At 40.1% G+C, this 15768-nt stretch overlaps 1 protein-coding gene across 1 annotated transcript in view; it reads left to right on the top strand.

The window, feature by feature from the left end:
* Positions 1-786: 786 nt before the first annotated feature.
* Positions 787-15768, top strand: part of TEX10 (testis expressed 10) — a 54403-nt gene continuing 39421 nt past the window's right edge. The window contains exons 1-5 of the mRNA XM_071736950.1: positions 787-995; positions 3785-3973; positions 4819-5525; positions 11806-12049; positions 13771-13883. Coding sequence (XP_071593051.1) covers positions 3794-3973; positions 4819-5525; positions 11806-12049; positions 13771-13883 — 1244 coding nt within the window. The 5' untranslated portion in view covers positions 787-995; positions 3785-3793. The remainder of the gene's footprint in view (positions 996-3784; positions 3974-4818; positions 5526-11805; positions 12050-13770; positions 13884-15768) is intronic.

Here is a 15768-nt window from a genome sequence, read left to right on the forward strand (position 1 = left end):
AGCCACCTCCTCCCAGATACCTCCCAGCTCCACGGACACAAACGCTGCCATTCGCCGTCACCATTACCGCATCCCCGATCCCCGAACAAGCGCTCAGGAGCACAACATCCCACGGGGAGGGGCAGGCGAACCCCCCTTGCCCTACCCCCCTCCACGGCGCCATCGCCACCTCACGCCACCCCTTCCAGGTGGTGGCGGGATCCTCCCCCGCTGCAGATGGCGCCAGCGCCCGGGAGCTTTCAGAGCGGAAGGAAGTGCGCTCGTCCCGGCGTCGCGGCGAGGGGCGGGAGCGTGAGGTGTGTGCGGGAGGGGGGGGGAAACTCTCGGGTTCCCGCCGCTCACGTGTGTGTGTGTTGGGGGGGCCGCCGTTTCCGAGCGGGTTCCCGGGGGGCGGAAGGGGGATCGCGCTGCCGCGTGGTTGGTGAGTGCCCGGTGCTGCGTCGGCGGGGGTCGGGAAGGAGGCGTCGCGTCCGGCCCGGCTCGGCTCGGTTCGACCCGGCTCGGCCCTGCCCGCGGAGGGCTCGCCCTGCCCTGTGCTAGCGGCCGCCTTTTGTGTGACCCACCCCCTTCCCGCACGCTCCTGCGCAAGGGCGGCGGGAAAGCGTGAGCGCTGCCGCGGGTGTGCCGGTCCCGGGAAACCGGCGGCCTCCGTTTCCCGGCCCGAAGGCGTCGTCCGCCGCCGTTTCCTCGCACCGCCTCCCCGTTCGCTCGCTCGGCCGCGGCGGCTTCCCTCAAACGCTGCTCCCACATCTCCTGCCGCTGGTGGGTGCCCCGGCTACTCACTGCGGAGCGGAGAGCCGACCTCGAGGCCTCCCCGCCGGGAGCCCCGGCAGCGGGTAGGCATTAACGCGCCTTATTTAAACGCCTCGTAGAGCGACTGGAAGCGGAGCGAGCTGAAAGATGTCCCGGGACGGTGAGGAAGGTGGTTTAGAGGCCTAGACCAGCGGGAGGAGCCGCCGCCTCCGCCTCCGTTTCAGCAGCGCTTCGGCTTTGGGGTATGGCGGCGTGGGGCGGTCTGTGGTGAGGGGCTTTGGGGCGGCTGGGAAAGGGGTTCCCAGCGAGGGAGCCGCAGAGGGGAAATCAATCGTCTGTAAGTATTGCCCTGTGCTGAGACGGAACTCGGCCAGGGGGAACTCTTTGTCAGATGAGAGGAGTTAGGGCATGGACCTCGCCTGCCGGTTTCTCAGGATCTTCCTGGTAGCTTGAGCTGGCAGCAAGATTCCCTGAGGATACTGCCTCAGAGCTGCGAGGGAGGAGGTTATAGGCAAAGCAGGCCTTCCTTCTGGATCCCCGCTGTTTTCCAAAGCCTGATGCAAGGATGGCCGAGTGACACCTCAAGTAGCTTCTGAAAAGTGCTGCGTGTGTTAAAGGAAAATGGTATTGATGTTTTGGATTGTAAAAACTGTGTTAGTGCCCAAGCTGTTAGGTGCACTTAGCTCCGTCCTGTTGGAGGAAGGCCAATTGAAAAAAACAGTTCAAGTCAAGAAGCCCACGGTTGCTTCAGCGAGAAGTTTCATATTAAAATATTTGCATAACTTGATAAACTATGCAGTTGTGCTTCCTGTCTTATTGCCTCGGCGCTGTGGTGTTTCCATGGCTTTGATTTTGTAACCATTTTATCTCTCGATTTGCAGTGGTACATATGAATTGGAAATCGATATGTTTAGATTTCCAGTGAATTATTTCCAAAATATGCAGTGCAAGTTAAGCTGTGCTTCTTTATTTTAATGGGAGAAAATACATTTTTTTAAGCCTCCTCCGTCAAGAGACCTTAGTCAACTTTGTTCAGGCGTGTGCTCTCCTGTGTTACAAAGTTTTTAATGCTAATTGGGAGCCAAACATTTGAGGCTTCCTAAGTACCTTCCTAAGAGGGAGGCAGTAAGCAAGCTTTGTAACTGGAAGTAACATTCACTTCAAAAGCTTCTAGCTATTTCTGGATGTCTTGCAGTCAGGCAGTGAAAATCGTATTGCAGTTCTCACCTAAAAGAGGCATATGGTAAAAATCAAAAGCTTAGAGAACCATAGTTGTTATCGTTGGATGCTAAAGGACCTATTCCTTTTGGCACCAAAAGCCAAGCTTTTTTAAAGCCTTTTTAGTTGCTAGGTTATGAATGTAGAATGTACACTACAGCTAAAGTGATCTTGCATATTGGTGCTTTTAGCTAGGCTATAAAAAGTAAAAATTAAGTTGTAGTCCGGTGTTTGTGTAATCAGTTGTTTAAATTGTTTTTAAAAAAAATGACAGTTGGATTTAAAACATTCTTTAATGATTAACCTGAGATGTGCATATGAAATACTGTAATACAACACAGATTTACAATTTGAAGTCCATTTGGAAAAACAACTGTAGAATTGTACTTTCTGGAGTAAATTATGATGATGATATCCATCATACAGGAATAATTATCTAGTTCTTTTATTTAGAAGTTTCTGGGCTTTGTCAGGGCTGTTGGTTTTGGTTTTTCTTTTTAAAGTTAATTTGGTCTCTAAGATTTGAACATTGTGTTCACAACTTTTTTGTATAGCTCAGATATGAAGAATTTAGGTGTAGTGCTAAAGAGAGAAGAAACAAAAGGTTTATGGAGCTGACAGTGTGGACCTTTATACTGTGTGCAATGAGACCTGGAAGTACTCAGATTTCCAGCTCTATAAATCACCTGCTCCCATTAGGAACTTGAGATGTTAAATCGCAGTATCACAGTGGATTTTTGTTTGTTTCTCCCTTCTTTGCTTTAAATTTTAAGTAATTCCTACAGCCACTTCTAGGACACATCAGACCATGAATTATTTGTCTTTATTAGCCCTTTGTATGTGATGTGTAGCGTTCTGAAATCAGATTTAGGAGTTTTTGTTATGAATGAATTTAGAAGTATGCAGATGAGGGATAGAAGATAAAGGAACCTGTTGTGTAGTGCTTGTTGGTTTGGGGTTTTTTTGGGGAGGAAGAGAGGTGTTTTGTTCTTTTTTTTTTTTAACCTGGTAGAATTACAAATGCTTGTATCAGTACAGATGCAACAAAGCAAAAAGATCATTCAGAAACTGAAGCGTGAGTTCTACTTTATTTTGATTATTTTCTTTTCTAGTATGTCTGCATAGCTTCTAAATATAGCTTCTCATACTACCTTATTTCTTATGCTGAGTATAGCTTGGTTTTTCAGTCTCTTTTTACTTTATATGTACCTGTTTAACCTCTTTTTTTTTTCCCCCCCTGCTTCATTCTTTTGAGTTTGCCTTTTTAAATGCACAGGCTGAACTTTTCAGTGTGCAGTGTAAATTTTCTTAGGTTCTTGTATACTGCTGTTATCAGGGAAGACCTAATTAAACCCATGGTTTTATTTTTTTAAAAAAACTGTGTGCTATAAACAATTGAATTGGTAAATAATGTACCATTTAAGTGAAACAGTTCACCGAGCTTCTTTGGCTTGATATGTCAACTATGTAAAAAGATGTTTTATGGCAGGAACTTTTTAAACCCAGCAACTTAATCTGATAAAGCAGTGGAAGGTGCAGGTGCCTAAGTCATCTTTTTCAGTAATAGACTTTTCAGAGCAAAGACAACCAAAGAAGCAGCAGAATATTTTCTGGACATTAGAGTAATGGCTGTGCTAGATCGGTCTGAATGTTTGTTTAACCTAGCAACTTGTCTCAGGAGTGGACTCTGCATAGGAAAAAAGCAGTAGAAAAAAACCAGTAGTCTTCATTAGGAAGTTGTTGCTGTTTGGTGGAAAAAATACTTGTTTGTGTTGTATTTAATAAAATTAAAATTCTGAATATCTTTTTTCAGAGAATCAGAATGACTAAAAAAAGGAAACATCAAGAAGATTTCCAGAAAGTGAAATTTAAAGTTGGGAAAAAAAAGCCTAAACTAGAGAATGCAACTGATACTACCTTCAAAACAAAGGCCATACAAATTCCTGAGCAACTTAAAGAAGATGGAGTGCTTCCTACACAAAATAGAAAACTTAACATAAAGGTATATGGTGATATATTGTGAAAGGACATAAAATTACTTGTAATTTATCTAGGCTTGCTATGTTTACTAGAGTTGAGGAAAAAAAGATCTGTTTAAACAAAAAAACAAAAAAAAAAAACCAAAAGAAAAAAACCCAAGCAACTTCAAATAATCCAGCATGGTATCTGAATACAGCTTCTTTGTCCTTGACCATAAGTTGACCAATGACTTAAATTGCTGGTGCAGCTTACAGCCCAAGGGAAAGGTTTTCAGCAGTGCAAAAGTTAAAGTTGCACTCTGATTTAAGTACGTAGGGTTAACATTTCTTTTTTGAAAGTCTTGGTTCTTAACTTAGGGACAGGGTTTTTAAAGTAGGCTTCCTGAGATGACATATTTTTAAAAATCTTGTATTTCTTTGGGTGGTGGTTCTGTTTTCCTTGCTTTGTTAGTTTCATCTTGTGTCTGTTGCAGCTCTCTGCTTGAACTTAAAGCTGTTGAAACAGATTTCATAGTTCTGCTTATGAGAACAAGTGTGAGAGGACTTATTTTTGGTCATCCCTCTGTTAAATCAGTAGGGTTGTGCATAAACTCAAAAACGAGGAGTATCTAATTATCTGAAGCACAACCCATGTTGTCCTGTTATTTTCTGTCACTGAATTTTGATGATCAGTTCATTTTTATGTTTTTAACTAGTGTTGTATTCTGAACATATGATACTGTTTTGAACAGCAGTTGACCATAAGAGAGACTGTATTTTTAAGAAAAAATGTACTGAAAATAGGTGAGGAAAGTTTATGGAGCATAAACTAGTACTGATGGCTGGTGTATATGCTGCTTGTGTTTTGTTTGTTTTTTTTTTCCTTTAGGATCTGCTTTCACAGATGCATCATTATAGTCCTGGGGTTAAGCATAATGCACTTCTTGGGCTCAAAGAACTCCTTTCTCAGTATCCATTTGTAATTGATGCACACCTTTCCAGTATAATAAGTGAGGTGGCAGCTGTGTTTACAGACAAAGATTCTGGTGTCAGAGGAGCAGCTGTTCACCTGCTGCAATTCTTGGCTACAAAAATAAGAGCGGAACAGATTGCTCCATTTTTTCCTTTGGTAAGTGCCCATCTCTCCAGTGCCATGACTCATATCAGTGAGGGAATTCAGGAAGATTCATTGAAAATCTTGGATGTTTTGTTGGAAGCATATCCAGCTCTTCTCACAGACCGCAGCATTATTTTTTTGAAGAATTTTGTAGAGCTTATTTCTCACCAGCAACTGTCCAAAAGACTCAAAAGCAGAGAGAAACTTTCCTGGATGCTTTCTGTTAACCCAAATCGGAGAGTAACTTCTCAGCAGTGGAGGCTGAATGTACTTACAAGGCTCAAGAAGTTTCTGCAAGCAGTGGTAGATGGATCCAGTGGAAAAGAGGGTGAAGGCCTTCAAGAACAAAAGGACAGCCCTCATTCTGTGAGGAACCCGATATGCATAAGTTGGAAGGCCCATGCAAATAACCAGCAACACATACAGCTATTTGAAAATGGTGTCTTACGACCAAAGATCAGCTCATCATTTAGACTAAGGTGAGAAAATATTAAGTCGTTTGGGAATTAATGTTAAGCATTATCACAGTGGTACAGCGTTAAACTCTGATTGCTTGCTGTTGAAGACAACCATTTGATTTTCACTGTGGGTTTGTCCCTTAGCCATATTTTAGGGCATTTAGTGTAGTGTGCAGTCTTACTGCAGTGGCTTGAAAATATGGAAATACTTGGCAGATAACTGTGCTACATGTGTCTCATGACCTTTTTTGTTACTAAATAAAAGCTTTATTATATGGTATTTAAAAATAATTTGGAAGACCAATTCCAGTGTTTTTTTTCAGAATGCAAAGTGATGACTACAGGTTATTGCAGACAGATTTCTGTATGTTAAATGTGAGCTTGTTTCTTGAACTGTGACAATGAAATTTTACTGATATTTTGTGCTTTTACCATCGTAAATCTATCGTAAGTTTAGGCATCTGTTTTCTTTGAACATACATTTTTAACAAGGACAACATATAAGATGTCTGGCTGTATGAAGTTCTGCTGAGTTTCCTATTCTACATGTTTATAATGAATTCACTGATTTATAGCTTTGCTATGGACAAAAGTTGTCTTCTCTGAGACATGTTGATGAATATGGAAGAATGGTAGCATGCTTAGTCACAGAAAGCTTTGTGTTTTTTTCAGTAGTACTCTAAATAGATGTGAGCTGAAGTTGGGGGAGATAACTAACTATCTGTATTTGTCTTCCTTCTCTCTGATTCACCCACTCCTCAAAATAGAGGGGAACCATCCACTCCATTTTATGGTACTTTTTTAAACACTGGCAACCTCTGTGGATATATTACTATAGATGTTACATACCTGCTGGCAGGAGACATGTCTTGAAAAATGGAAACTGTTCAGCTGTTATACAGTGCTTATGCATAGATAAGCAAAGTAATTAGAAGAGAAATGACAATCCTTGTTTTACTGCTGGAAAAGACTGATAAGGAGTATAAAACAATTTTTAACAAAATGATCTAGGAGACAAGTGGCAGGAAAGGGTATAACACCAACTGCCTAATCCATTACTGTGTTCATTTGGTATCTTTGAATGAATGAAGTACAGAAGGAGAGCTGTTCTCTTTTGAATCACAGGTATTTGCCTGAACTAGCAGATGCTTTTCATCTCTGTTGTGGAGACACACATGCCTCTTCTCTTCTCACTCTCCTGTGCTTCTTCTCAGTAGATAGGATATGATTTGTGGTAGGAAGTTTATATTAGGCTAAGTAAAACGTGCTGCTTTTCTAATAAAAATGGTTGTTAACATAACATAAGAGTTCAGTCCTGAACAACGATGTCTGCTGCAGGTAAAACTTTAGTTGGAAATTAGCCTTGAGGCAGGGGAAGTATTGAATGGTAAGCACAGAACAGTCCTTTGGACTTCATCTCTGCAGTCGGAGGCCGTCGTGTGTCAGAGGATTCATGTACTGTACCCTGAATGATGTGCACAGTGTGTGATACAGTGTGTGATACTGTCCTGTGTGAACCCTGCCTTGTAGTAGCTGAAGATGCATTGTATCCAAGGCCTAGGAGAATTATCTTTACATCTGATGTCACCTGAACTGGATTCCACTTTTCTGAGGAGCTAGATTTTGGTGAAACATCATGATCCACTTGTGGTTATAAATACTTTGAAAGAGGCAGATGCGAGCGTGAGGAAGAGACAGAAGAATAGAAGGCAACATTGCTAAAATCCAAGGCAAGATTGGCAGAGCAAGCTGACAACAGCAGAACAGGAGAATAGAAGGAGAAGGGGCATCTACAGAAGGTACTAAAACGTTTTCATTTTGTTGCATTTGGGCAAATTTTGGTATATTAACTTTGCACAAAGGGCCCATTTACAGTTTTTTCTAGTGGATATCAGTGAAACTCTTTAATAAAGAGTGGAAGTTACTGTGGTGGCTTTTGTATTTGCCACTGAAATCTACCAGTATTCTGAAGATGTTTAATTCTGTCTCTTTCAAACCCATCTGTGGTGTTTTACAGACATTCCCAGGCCTCTCCTGTGGCAATTACTGCAAGGACAGAAATAACATATAAGAGGTGCAAAACATCTGTAATGCTCCCTGAGTACTTAAAGTCTCAGAATCTGTGTTTTCTGGTGAGGAAATCAATGCACAGATGGTCAAGTCATAACTATAGGTAATGAGTGAACTAAACCACGAGTAACTAGTATAAGTGTGTATGGATTGATGGTCTTATCAGTAGTACAGCAAGTAATTTTTAACTTTGTTCTTTTAAAAAACAGGCGCAATTTTTGGAGTTCCCACATGAGTTTTAATCTTACTAGTTCATAAGATAAGGATGGCACTTCATTGGTTAGAACCTAGTGACTCAGTTTGCTGCATTAATGTTTAGTAAACAGTGTAGATTCTGAGCTTAGAATGACAGACAATACAAATTTCAAGACTATTGTTTTCTTTTGTGTGCTAGGTCATCCTGTTGTGCATGAATTAAAGTTCATAGTGAATTAGGCAATTAATAGAATGTATCCTCTTCCCTTGTATGCTGACTGTGCAACTTTCTTGCATCAAACTCATTTCAGGTGTGGAAAAATGGAAACTCTTCACAACTTAAACATGGTGATAATCAAGATGAGTGATTTTTTTTTTTTTTTTTTTTTTTGACTGGAAGTGATGCTGAAGAAAAATGGTAGAGCTTCTGTTTCTGTGGAGAAAGGACAAAATAAAGCTGCAGAGAAAAGAGAAGACTTAAGAGACCAAAATGGAAGACAAATCATAGTGAATAAGTGTGTGGGCGGTGTGATCAGATAGAAATGGAGAATGCAGTTCACTTTGTTCACTCTACTGAGTGATTCTTTGCTGCAGTTGGCAGTACACTCAAAAAAAGAGGATGGTAACCTGACTTAGACCCTGAGCAAATTAACTTCCAATGACTTTCCTATTCTAAGCAGCAAAAGTTGTTTCTGTATTTTCTGTTTCTATGATATTTCTTTGACTTGCCTTCACTGAATTTTTGTTGTCCTCTTACTGTAAAATGGCTGATATGTTAACAGTTTTCTTTTGTCTGGTCCTGCTTTATGAAAATACTGGCATTTTAAAGAAAAACGCCAGCTTAAAATCTTACAATACACAGATACCTTGCAGCTCTTGTTAGTAGTATTTTGTACCTAGATGCAAGTAATGTGTTTTGTAGTGTTCAAGAGCTGCCTTACCATTACAGAATGATGTGATGAAAAGATAAAAACTTTAATTGACATCAGAGCCTCCCAGTTCCAGTGAACCTGTATTGCAAAGGGTATTGCACTAATCAAAAGCATACTGGGCAGCTTTTCTGGGTTGGTGCGGTGCTGCCTTTTTTAGTAGCAGGGAAGGGGTACCCTGCCCCAGGAATGACTCATGTAAGTAGCTGCTGCCTGGCCCTCCCTGCGCCAAGATGCCTGGCCCCACCTTAGGCCATCAGTGAACAAAAAGTGCACCTTATTCAAGAAAGGAAGATACACAATGATTAAGAGCAAGGCAGAGGAGAAACGAGAGGAGAGAAAGCAACACATGGAGGGAGAGAATAATACCAGAGAGTAGTGCTGGAGTAGAGACCAAAGCCGGTGAGGAAGGAGAGGGAGAAGATGCCTGAATACAGATTTTTCTCTGCATCCCACGGTGAGATTGCAGCCTGTCCCCATGGAGAATCACAGTGGAGCAAATCCTGAAGGGCCACGGTGGAGCAGGCGTGGACCTTCCACCTGTGAGGAATCCTGGTGGAGCAGCTGTGGACCTGCAGCCTGGGGAAGATCACACAGCAGATGTTGTGGAGCTGCAGTTGTGGAGGGGAGTGTTCCTGGAGCAGTCCGTGGGCTGCCTGTGCTGGCAGTTTGCTCCTGAGGGATTGTGCCTTGTGGGAGGGACTCACGTTGGAGGGCTTCTTGAAGGACTTTCTCCTGTGGGAGGGGATCCCACGGTGGAGTAAGGAAAGACTGTGAGGAATCCTTCTGCCTGAAGTGGCAGAGAACAACCTGGGACATCCAGACTCTAAACCTGACTCCCTGTCCCCCTGTGCTGCTGGGGAGGGGGAGGTGGAGATACCAGGAACAAAGTAATTTGGGGTCAGGAAGATGGGAGGGGTGGGGGAAAAGTATTTAAGCTCTGGTTTGTGTTTTCTCTTTTCCCTTTGATTTGATTAATGATAAATTGATTCTTTTTTTCCCCAAGTTGAGTGTGTTCTGCCCACGACCATAATTGGAGAGTGAAAACCTCATAGTTCGTGTCTCGATCCACAAGGTTCTAGGTGGATTTCTTCCTCACCATCCCATACTGGGGGAGAGCAGCCACGTAATCCTTTTGTGTTGGCCAGGCTCAAACCACAACAGCAGCTTACAGTAACAGTTTGTTGTCATTTGGTAGTGGCAATTTTATTCTCTTGTTAACCTTGGGTATTTGGAGGAGTCTTATAGTGAGAGATGGACACTTCTTTTGCAGAAGTACATGAGAACTGCTAAGTATTCTTGCCCAAATGCTTTCAGTAGCTGAGTGGAGTATCCCTTTTGGCATGGATTATTCCTTTTTCCATCCCTTATTTCAGTAAGTACTGAAATAGTTGGATCTGTGTATTAACACTTCCGTAGGCATCTCCACGTGTGCGTTGCCAACTTCTCAGGTTTCGTGCATTGTTCAATGGGGAGATTTTTTTTTTCTGTGTTGCAGAAACAGATTACTTGAATTCCAGTGCTCTGCTGTAATATCAGATACTCAGAGAAACAATTGAGGACTGCTACTAAAGAACTATTTCAGCCAACTTCTGACTTGTTGGAATCTCATCTGTGTAGTCCTGTCATGGCATAGCATTTCTAGGACAATCTAACTTTTTCTGTAAGGTTATGTTCTTGATGTCAACTGTTGTGTCCAGTGACACTTTGGAAATCATTGTGTTTATAAACAGAAGATGGGATTTATCTGCTGTATCTTTAGGTGACTGAGAGTTAAATTTTTAAGCTAGAACTATTCATCCTAAACTCTTACTGGTCTGAAAGAAACTTTGCCACAGTGTCTGTGGCATAGAACAGACATAGAGCAATAAGAAAATAGCCAAATTAAATTTACTGCATATATTGGTCGCTGCAGTTAATGCTAAGCTTTATAAAATTTTAAGTTGTCTGGTAGTTTTAGTAGGTACTAAAATAAAACTACTGGGTTTTTTTGCCTATGAGTAGTTATCTTTCTGCTTTTCTTTTGTTTGGTCCCAGATATCTAAATTCTGTCTCCCATCTAAATTCAAAAAGAGCCTACATTGCCTCACACTTTTTATTCCTTTGCCAGATGTCTTCTGCTCCTTTACAGTTTAATACCTGAATTTGATTTGGTTTAGTTAACTTAGGAAGATATGAATTTCAACCAGAGAGACATTACAGAATATGTGCATCTTATATATGATTAAAACAGCTTGAGAAATGTAGCTTCATAGAAGAATATGCTTAGTTAGTTTGGAAATGACCGGATGACCAGGAAAATTTGCTTTATTTGTTTATTCCAGCATGAAAATATTTGTAAATAGAACTTGACTGCCTGTCTGTGGAAAGCATAGTTTTTCAGATCCTATTTAAGATTAGTGGAACAAAGGAGAAGAACAAGAACAAGAGGTTCAGCATACCAATGTTAATTCTTTTAGTTTAAACCATATCTCAATATTTAAATAATTTTTGTTTAACTTCATTATCTGCTCATTTTAATAATTTTCCAACTACTTGCTCTCCAGAGCATCACAGCTAAACACCAGGTGGCAACCGAAGTTGTCTTTTTGCAGAATTGTGGAGGTTTTTTATTAGTACTAACAGTTTGTTTATTATAGATGGAGGTGGTTCTTTGCTGTAATAAACATCAAATATGTGACTACTTTGTAGTCAGTTTCATTATTTTGCTTCAAGGATCTTAGGAATTAAAGGGTTTTTTTTTATTGTGTTGAATGCAGTGAATTCATATGTCTTGGTTGAAGGTGATATCCTAATGCAAATCGTATTTATCCACTTTATAGAGGTTACATACAAAAATAGTGAAAAATACTGTAACCTGAAGATGTTCTAGAAGCACACAGACTTGCAGGGAAACTCAAGCAGATTTGTACATGATCTAAACTCCTTTTTTTTCCCACTGAACTATCAGGCAAGAAAGCAAGCAAGCATTTAATATAATAAAAAAGTAATTTTCCCTGTTATTAAGAGGGCAGGGAAGTGGTATTGCTCTAATGTGTTTTTAAAGGTGTGATCTTTATTGTTTTCCTTTTTTTTTTTTTCCCTTTTTTTTTCCTTTTGTCCTTTAGGTCTCTGGCAGGTGTAATGGACAGTTCAGGAAAAGGTCTGTCCTCGGCTGAAAACTTAAAAGGTTTTATTGAGATAATAATTCCATTACTGATTGAGTGCTGGATTGAAGCATCTCTTGCACAATCAGCTCCCATTCTTGGAAACCTTTTGGAATCAGAATCTCAGCAGCTTATGCAGCAAGTGCTTAGTATAATACATTTATTGTGGAAACTCACAAAGCAACATGATGAAACATACAAAATGGTAAGGGAGAAGCGATCCATGGCATAATAATGACAGTTCATTTTGTTCTGATCAGAAGCCTAGTCATTTGGTGATAAGAAGTAGTGGGAAATGTTTTATTAAGAGAGAAAAAGCCTTGCTTATGAATAGAATTTGAGTTCGGGTTTTATTAAGTCTCTTACTCTAGAAAAGTCAAGAGCTCACTGATAGTCTCTAGGAGTCCTTCCTGACAGACTGCAGCATGAAAGCTTTTGAAACTGAATGTGGTGTTGAGGAAAAGGAGCATTCTGTCTAGACTCTACAATATTAATTTTAACAGCTTAGAATGGAGTTGTTTGTTCTTTGTTTTTAGGTGTTGAAAAATTTTATGAGGGTATAGGGATGGAAATGAGCAAGTCCAGAGTTCTTGGAAAAGAAGGGGATAACGCTCTTCCAAAGATTTTGTGAACTGGAAAAAGAATGCACTCTTTCCATGGTGGATATTGAGAGTAGTTGGAAGGAAAGTCTTGACAGCTTGTGGTTTTACTGGTCTATAGGACTGTAGGTCCTTTTGCTAAATGAAAATCTATGTATAGAATAACTCCTAGAAATCATTTGTGCAATCATTCCATTAGCCCAGAGTTATCCAACATTCACAGTTGGAGGGATGGATTCAGTGAGTCTGAACAAAACATGCTTTCACCTTTTCTAGGAAGCCTCTTGGAAGCAGGCAGAAAGCAGGCTGCTGGCCAGATGAATACCTCTGGCAGCCTGCTGCTCCTAGCCTTTTTCTTATGGGTGCTGCAGAACTGATGCTCTTAGCCATAGGGTTGCCTGCATTTTAGTCGCATGAAAACTAGTGCTTATGTATCAAGGTATAGCTGGTTTAGGTATATGTAGCTGTACTATGATCCTAGGATGTTTTGGGAAAAAATGCTCTGTCCATAAAACTTTTTTTTGGGGGTGAAGCATATTGTATTTTAGATAATATATTTATCTTATTTTTCCTTTACATAAAATGTATTTAAATGGCACAGTTAGGAAAAGGAACCTTTGCTTATCTAATAGCCCTTGTGGTTAAGGGCTGAAGTGATTATTAGAGATACTGTGTAAACCCATTGTGAATATGCCTAGTGGAAGCTTACTGACCTTTGAAATAGTTTAATGGTCATTCTGTGTTCTTAATACTTGAGTACTGAAAAGGTTATTTTACCTGACCAATCTGGCAGCAGTGTAGGCTTTTTTATCTGATGTTTCACTGGACAGTTTGTGGAATAGTGATTGTGGGTATCTGCTAACCCACAAATTAAATTTATTTTTATATATTAAAAAAAAATCCTTTCTCGGCAAGGCTGGCCTTTCTACTGGAAAAGGTTTAGTGTCAGGGGCCTTTGAACTACAACTATGCTAATGATGGGGAAAGTAATACAGTGTCAGAATATGTCTTAATGGAAAACTCAGGATAGTCACTGAATTGATATAAAAGCACTTTCAATTCACATCTGTAATTCTCTTGGTTTGATATTGCATATACCCACATAAACATGCACTAGGAAGACACACGTGCCAAGTCTCATTTGTTGAGCTTCAGGTTCATGCACAGGGCTTTGCATTTACATCTGAAAATAAACAGATATGAAGACTTGCTAACAGAAGCTAAAGTTCCTGTTTTTCATTGATTCCAGTAATGGGTTTTGGAAGATGGTTGCATTGATGTAATTCACTTACTAACATGTTTTCTGTCTATGATCTTCTCTTCCCAGGAACTATGGCTTCGAATGAATTACCTTGTTGATTTCAAGCACCACTTCATGCGTCATTTTCCTTACTCTTTACAAGAAACAGTAAAGCACAAAAAGAAAGATTTGTGCAGAAGGTAGGAGTAAAATCCATCATGTTACAACTTTTGATTTCATAAGCTAAGAGAGACAATGTGTGTTATATGCTTTATATTTTTAATGTTGGAAAAGAAAACGTAATTGCATATTCCTTGAAGAGCCGTAGAGAAGTTTTTATAGCAAGTTTGTGTGTTGCTTTGAGAAGTTCTGGTTGTTTTCTGTAGAAGTATCATATAGGAAGTCATCTGAAGAGCCTCCAGTAGAAATCAAAATGCTCTTAGAGAAATGAAAACGTTTTATTAAATGCTTGATGGAGAATTTGTGAATCATTATGTGGTGAATTGTGTTAGTCTGACTAGTTTGATATTTCTGTATGGCTTTGTCAGTTGACCCACATCTACTCTTCTGTAGTTGTATTACAGAGCTGGATAAATGTAGCTAGGAGGGAAGATGGGTCATGTTGTGTCTGTCCTGTGTGGCAAAGCAGTACTGGCACAGAAGAGGTTAAGCACTCAGATGTTGAGTGCTTACTCACTATCGAGTTTTCAGAATTTGGGCACCAGTTTTGATTTGGTGCAATCTAGTAGGAGTTTGTCCTCCCTCTCAGCTCCCAGATGTGAGACTGTATTCACAGAGTCTCTTTTGAAGTCAGTCAGTGCCACTGGAGGCCATATAAAACACCTGTGTATGTACAGGCAGTGCCTGTCGTGGTTTCAAATGGTTGAAAACTGTGCCACTGCCAATTGAGCTGAAGTAGTAGAAGCAGTGCTTTTTTTTATTAAGGGTTTATACCATGATGCACTTGAGTCTGAAATCCCATTAGATATTTTGACTGTTGCATTTTCTCTTTTTTGAAGGGAACATAGGTTAGCAGTACAGCATGGCTTTCATTAAATTCTTTCATTTGAGCTAAGTTTTACCCATTAAGTTATAAAGCCAAAAGGTATTTTGTTTCGCCAGGTTTTGATCTGAACAACATTCCTTGAAATTGTCTCAGAATTAGTAGTTAGACAATGCAGCCATTTTGTCTTATAGGTGACACCCTGACTAGCCATACTTCTGTTTATCTTTCACTCTTCTGTAAAGTTTTGCCCCATGCTTGCAGTTCAAAATAAAGAAATTTTTGGATAAATGCAGAAGAAATAATCTGTGAGACACTTGGTGTTTTTATTATAACTGTTACTTTGAGATTTCTGGAAACTTGACTTCATGTCATGTAAATAGAGTTGCTTACTAATGTATTGGGTTAAAGGCCTTCATTTGGAATTCTTGCAAACCATTTTGAGGCTTCCTTCCTTCCCTGGGTTTCAAAATGTTGCAGAGATTTACCACAGTACTATTAATAGTGTCTAATGTCTGCATATTCTGAACATGGAAAAGTTACTAGCACTTATGCCACTTGTAGGTGGTGTTTGTAGGGTAAGATTTATTTGCTTATGTTGTAATTGTTGAGACTAAACTGAAGAGTTGGCACACTTAGGTTAGCACAGGTTAAGATGTTTTTCATTTCATTTCTACAGTTCTACTTTGTGTTCTGAATCTAGGCATTCATATTGTACACCTTTCTGTAGATAAATGCTGTGATTATTTTTCTGTATACTGTGAGTGACTAATCAGCAAGTAGAGAAGTTCTAGCATTTTGTGGCAGGCTGCAATACCCTTAATTCCTTTCTTGAAATCCCTTAGTTTTGTCTTTCTAATCTCTGTAAGGCAACAAGCGTGGTCCTGCAGAATACTAGAATGGTGAAAAATGTGTTTCTTATTCCACATGAGTTTGGAAAAAGGTACACAAATGGGTTTTTTCTGTGCTGTTTGTGTTGCCTTTTGTCATTATATGATGTCATTATATAATGACATCATCATTTTGTCATTATATGATGTCATTATATAATGACAAAATCCATGTGATTCGTTGCAGAAAGA

This window comes from Heliangelus exortis, chromosome 2, assembly GCF_036169615.1.
Source record: "Heliangelus exortis chromosome 2, bHelExo1.hap1, whole genome shotgun sequence".
NCBI classification, from domain to species: Eukaryota; Metazoa; Chordata; class Aves; order Apodiformes; family Trochilidae; genus Heliangelus; species Heliangelus exortis.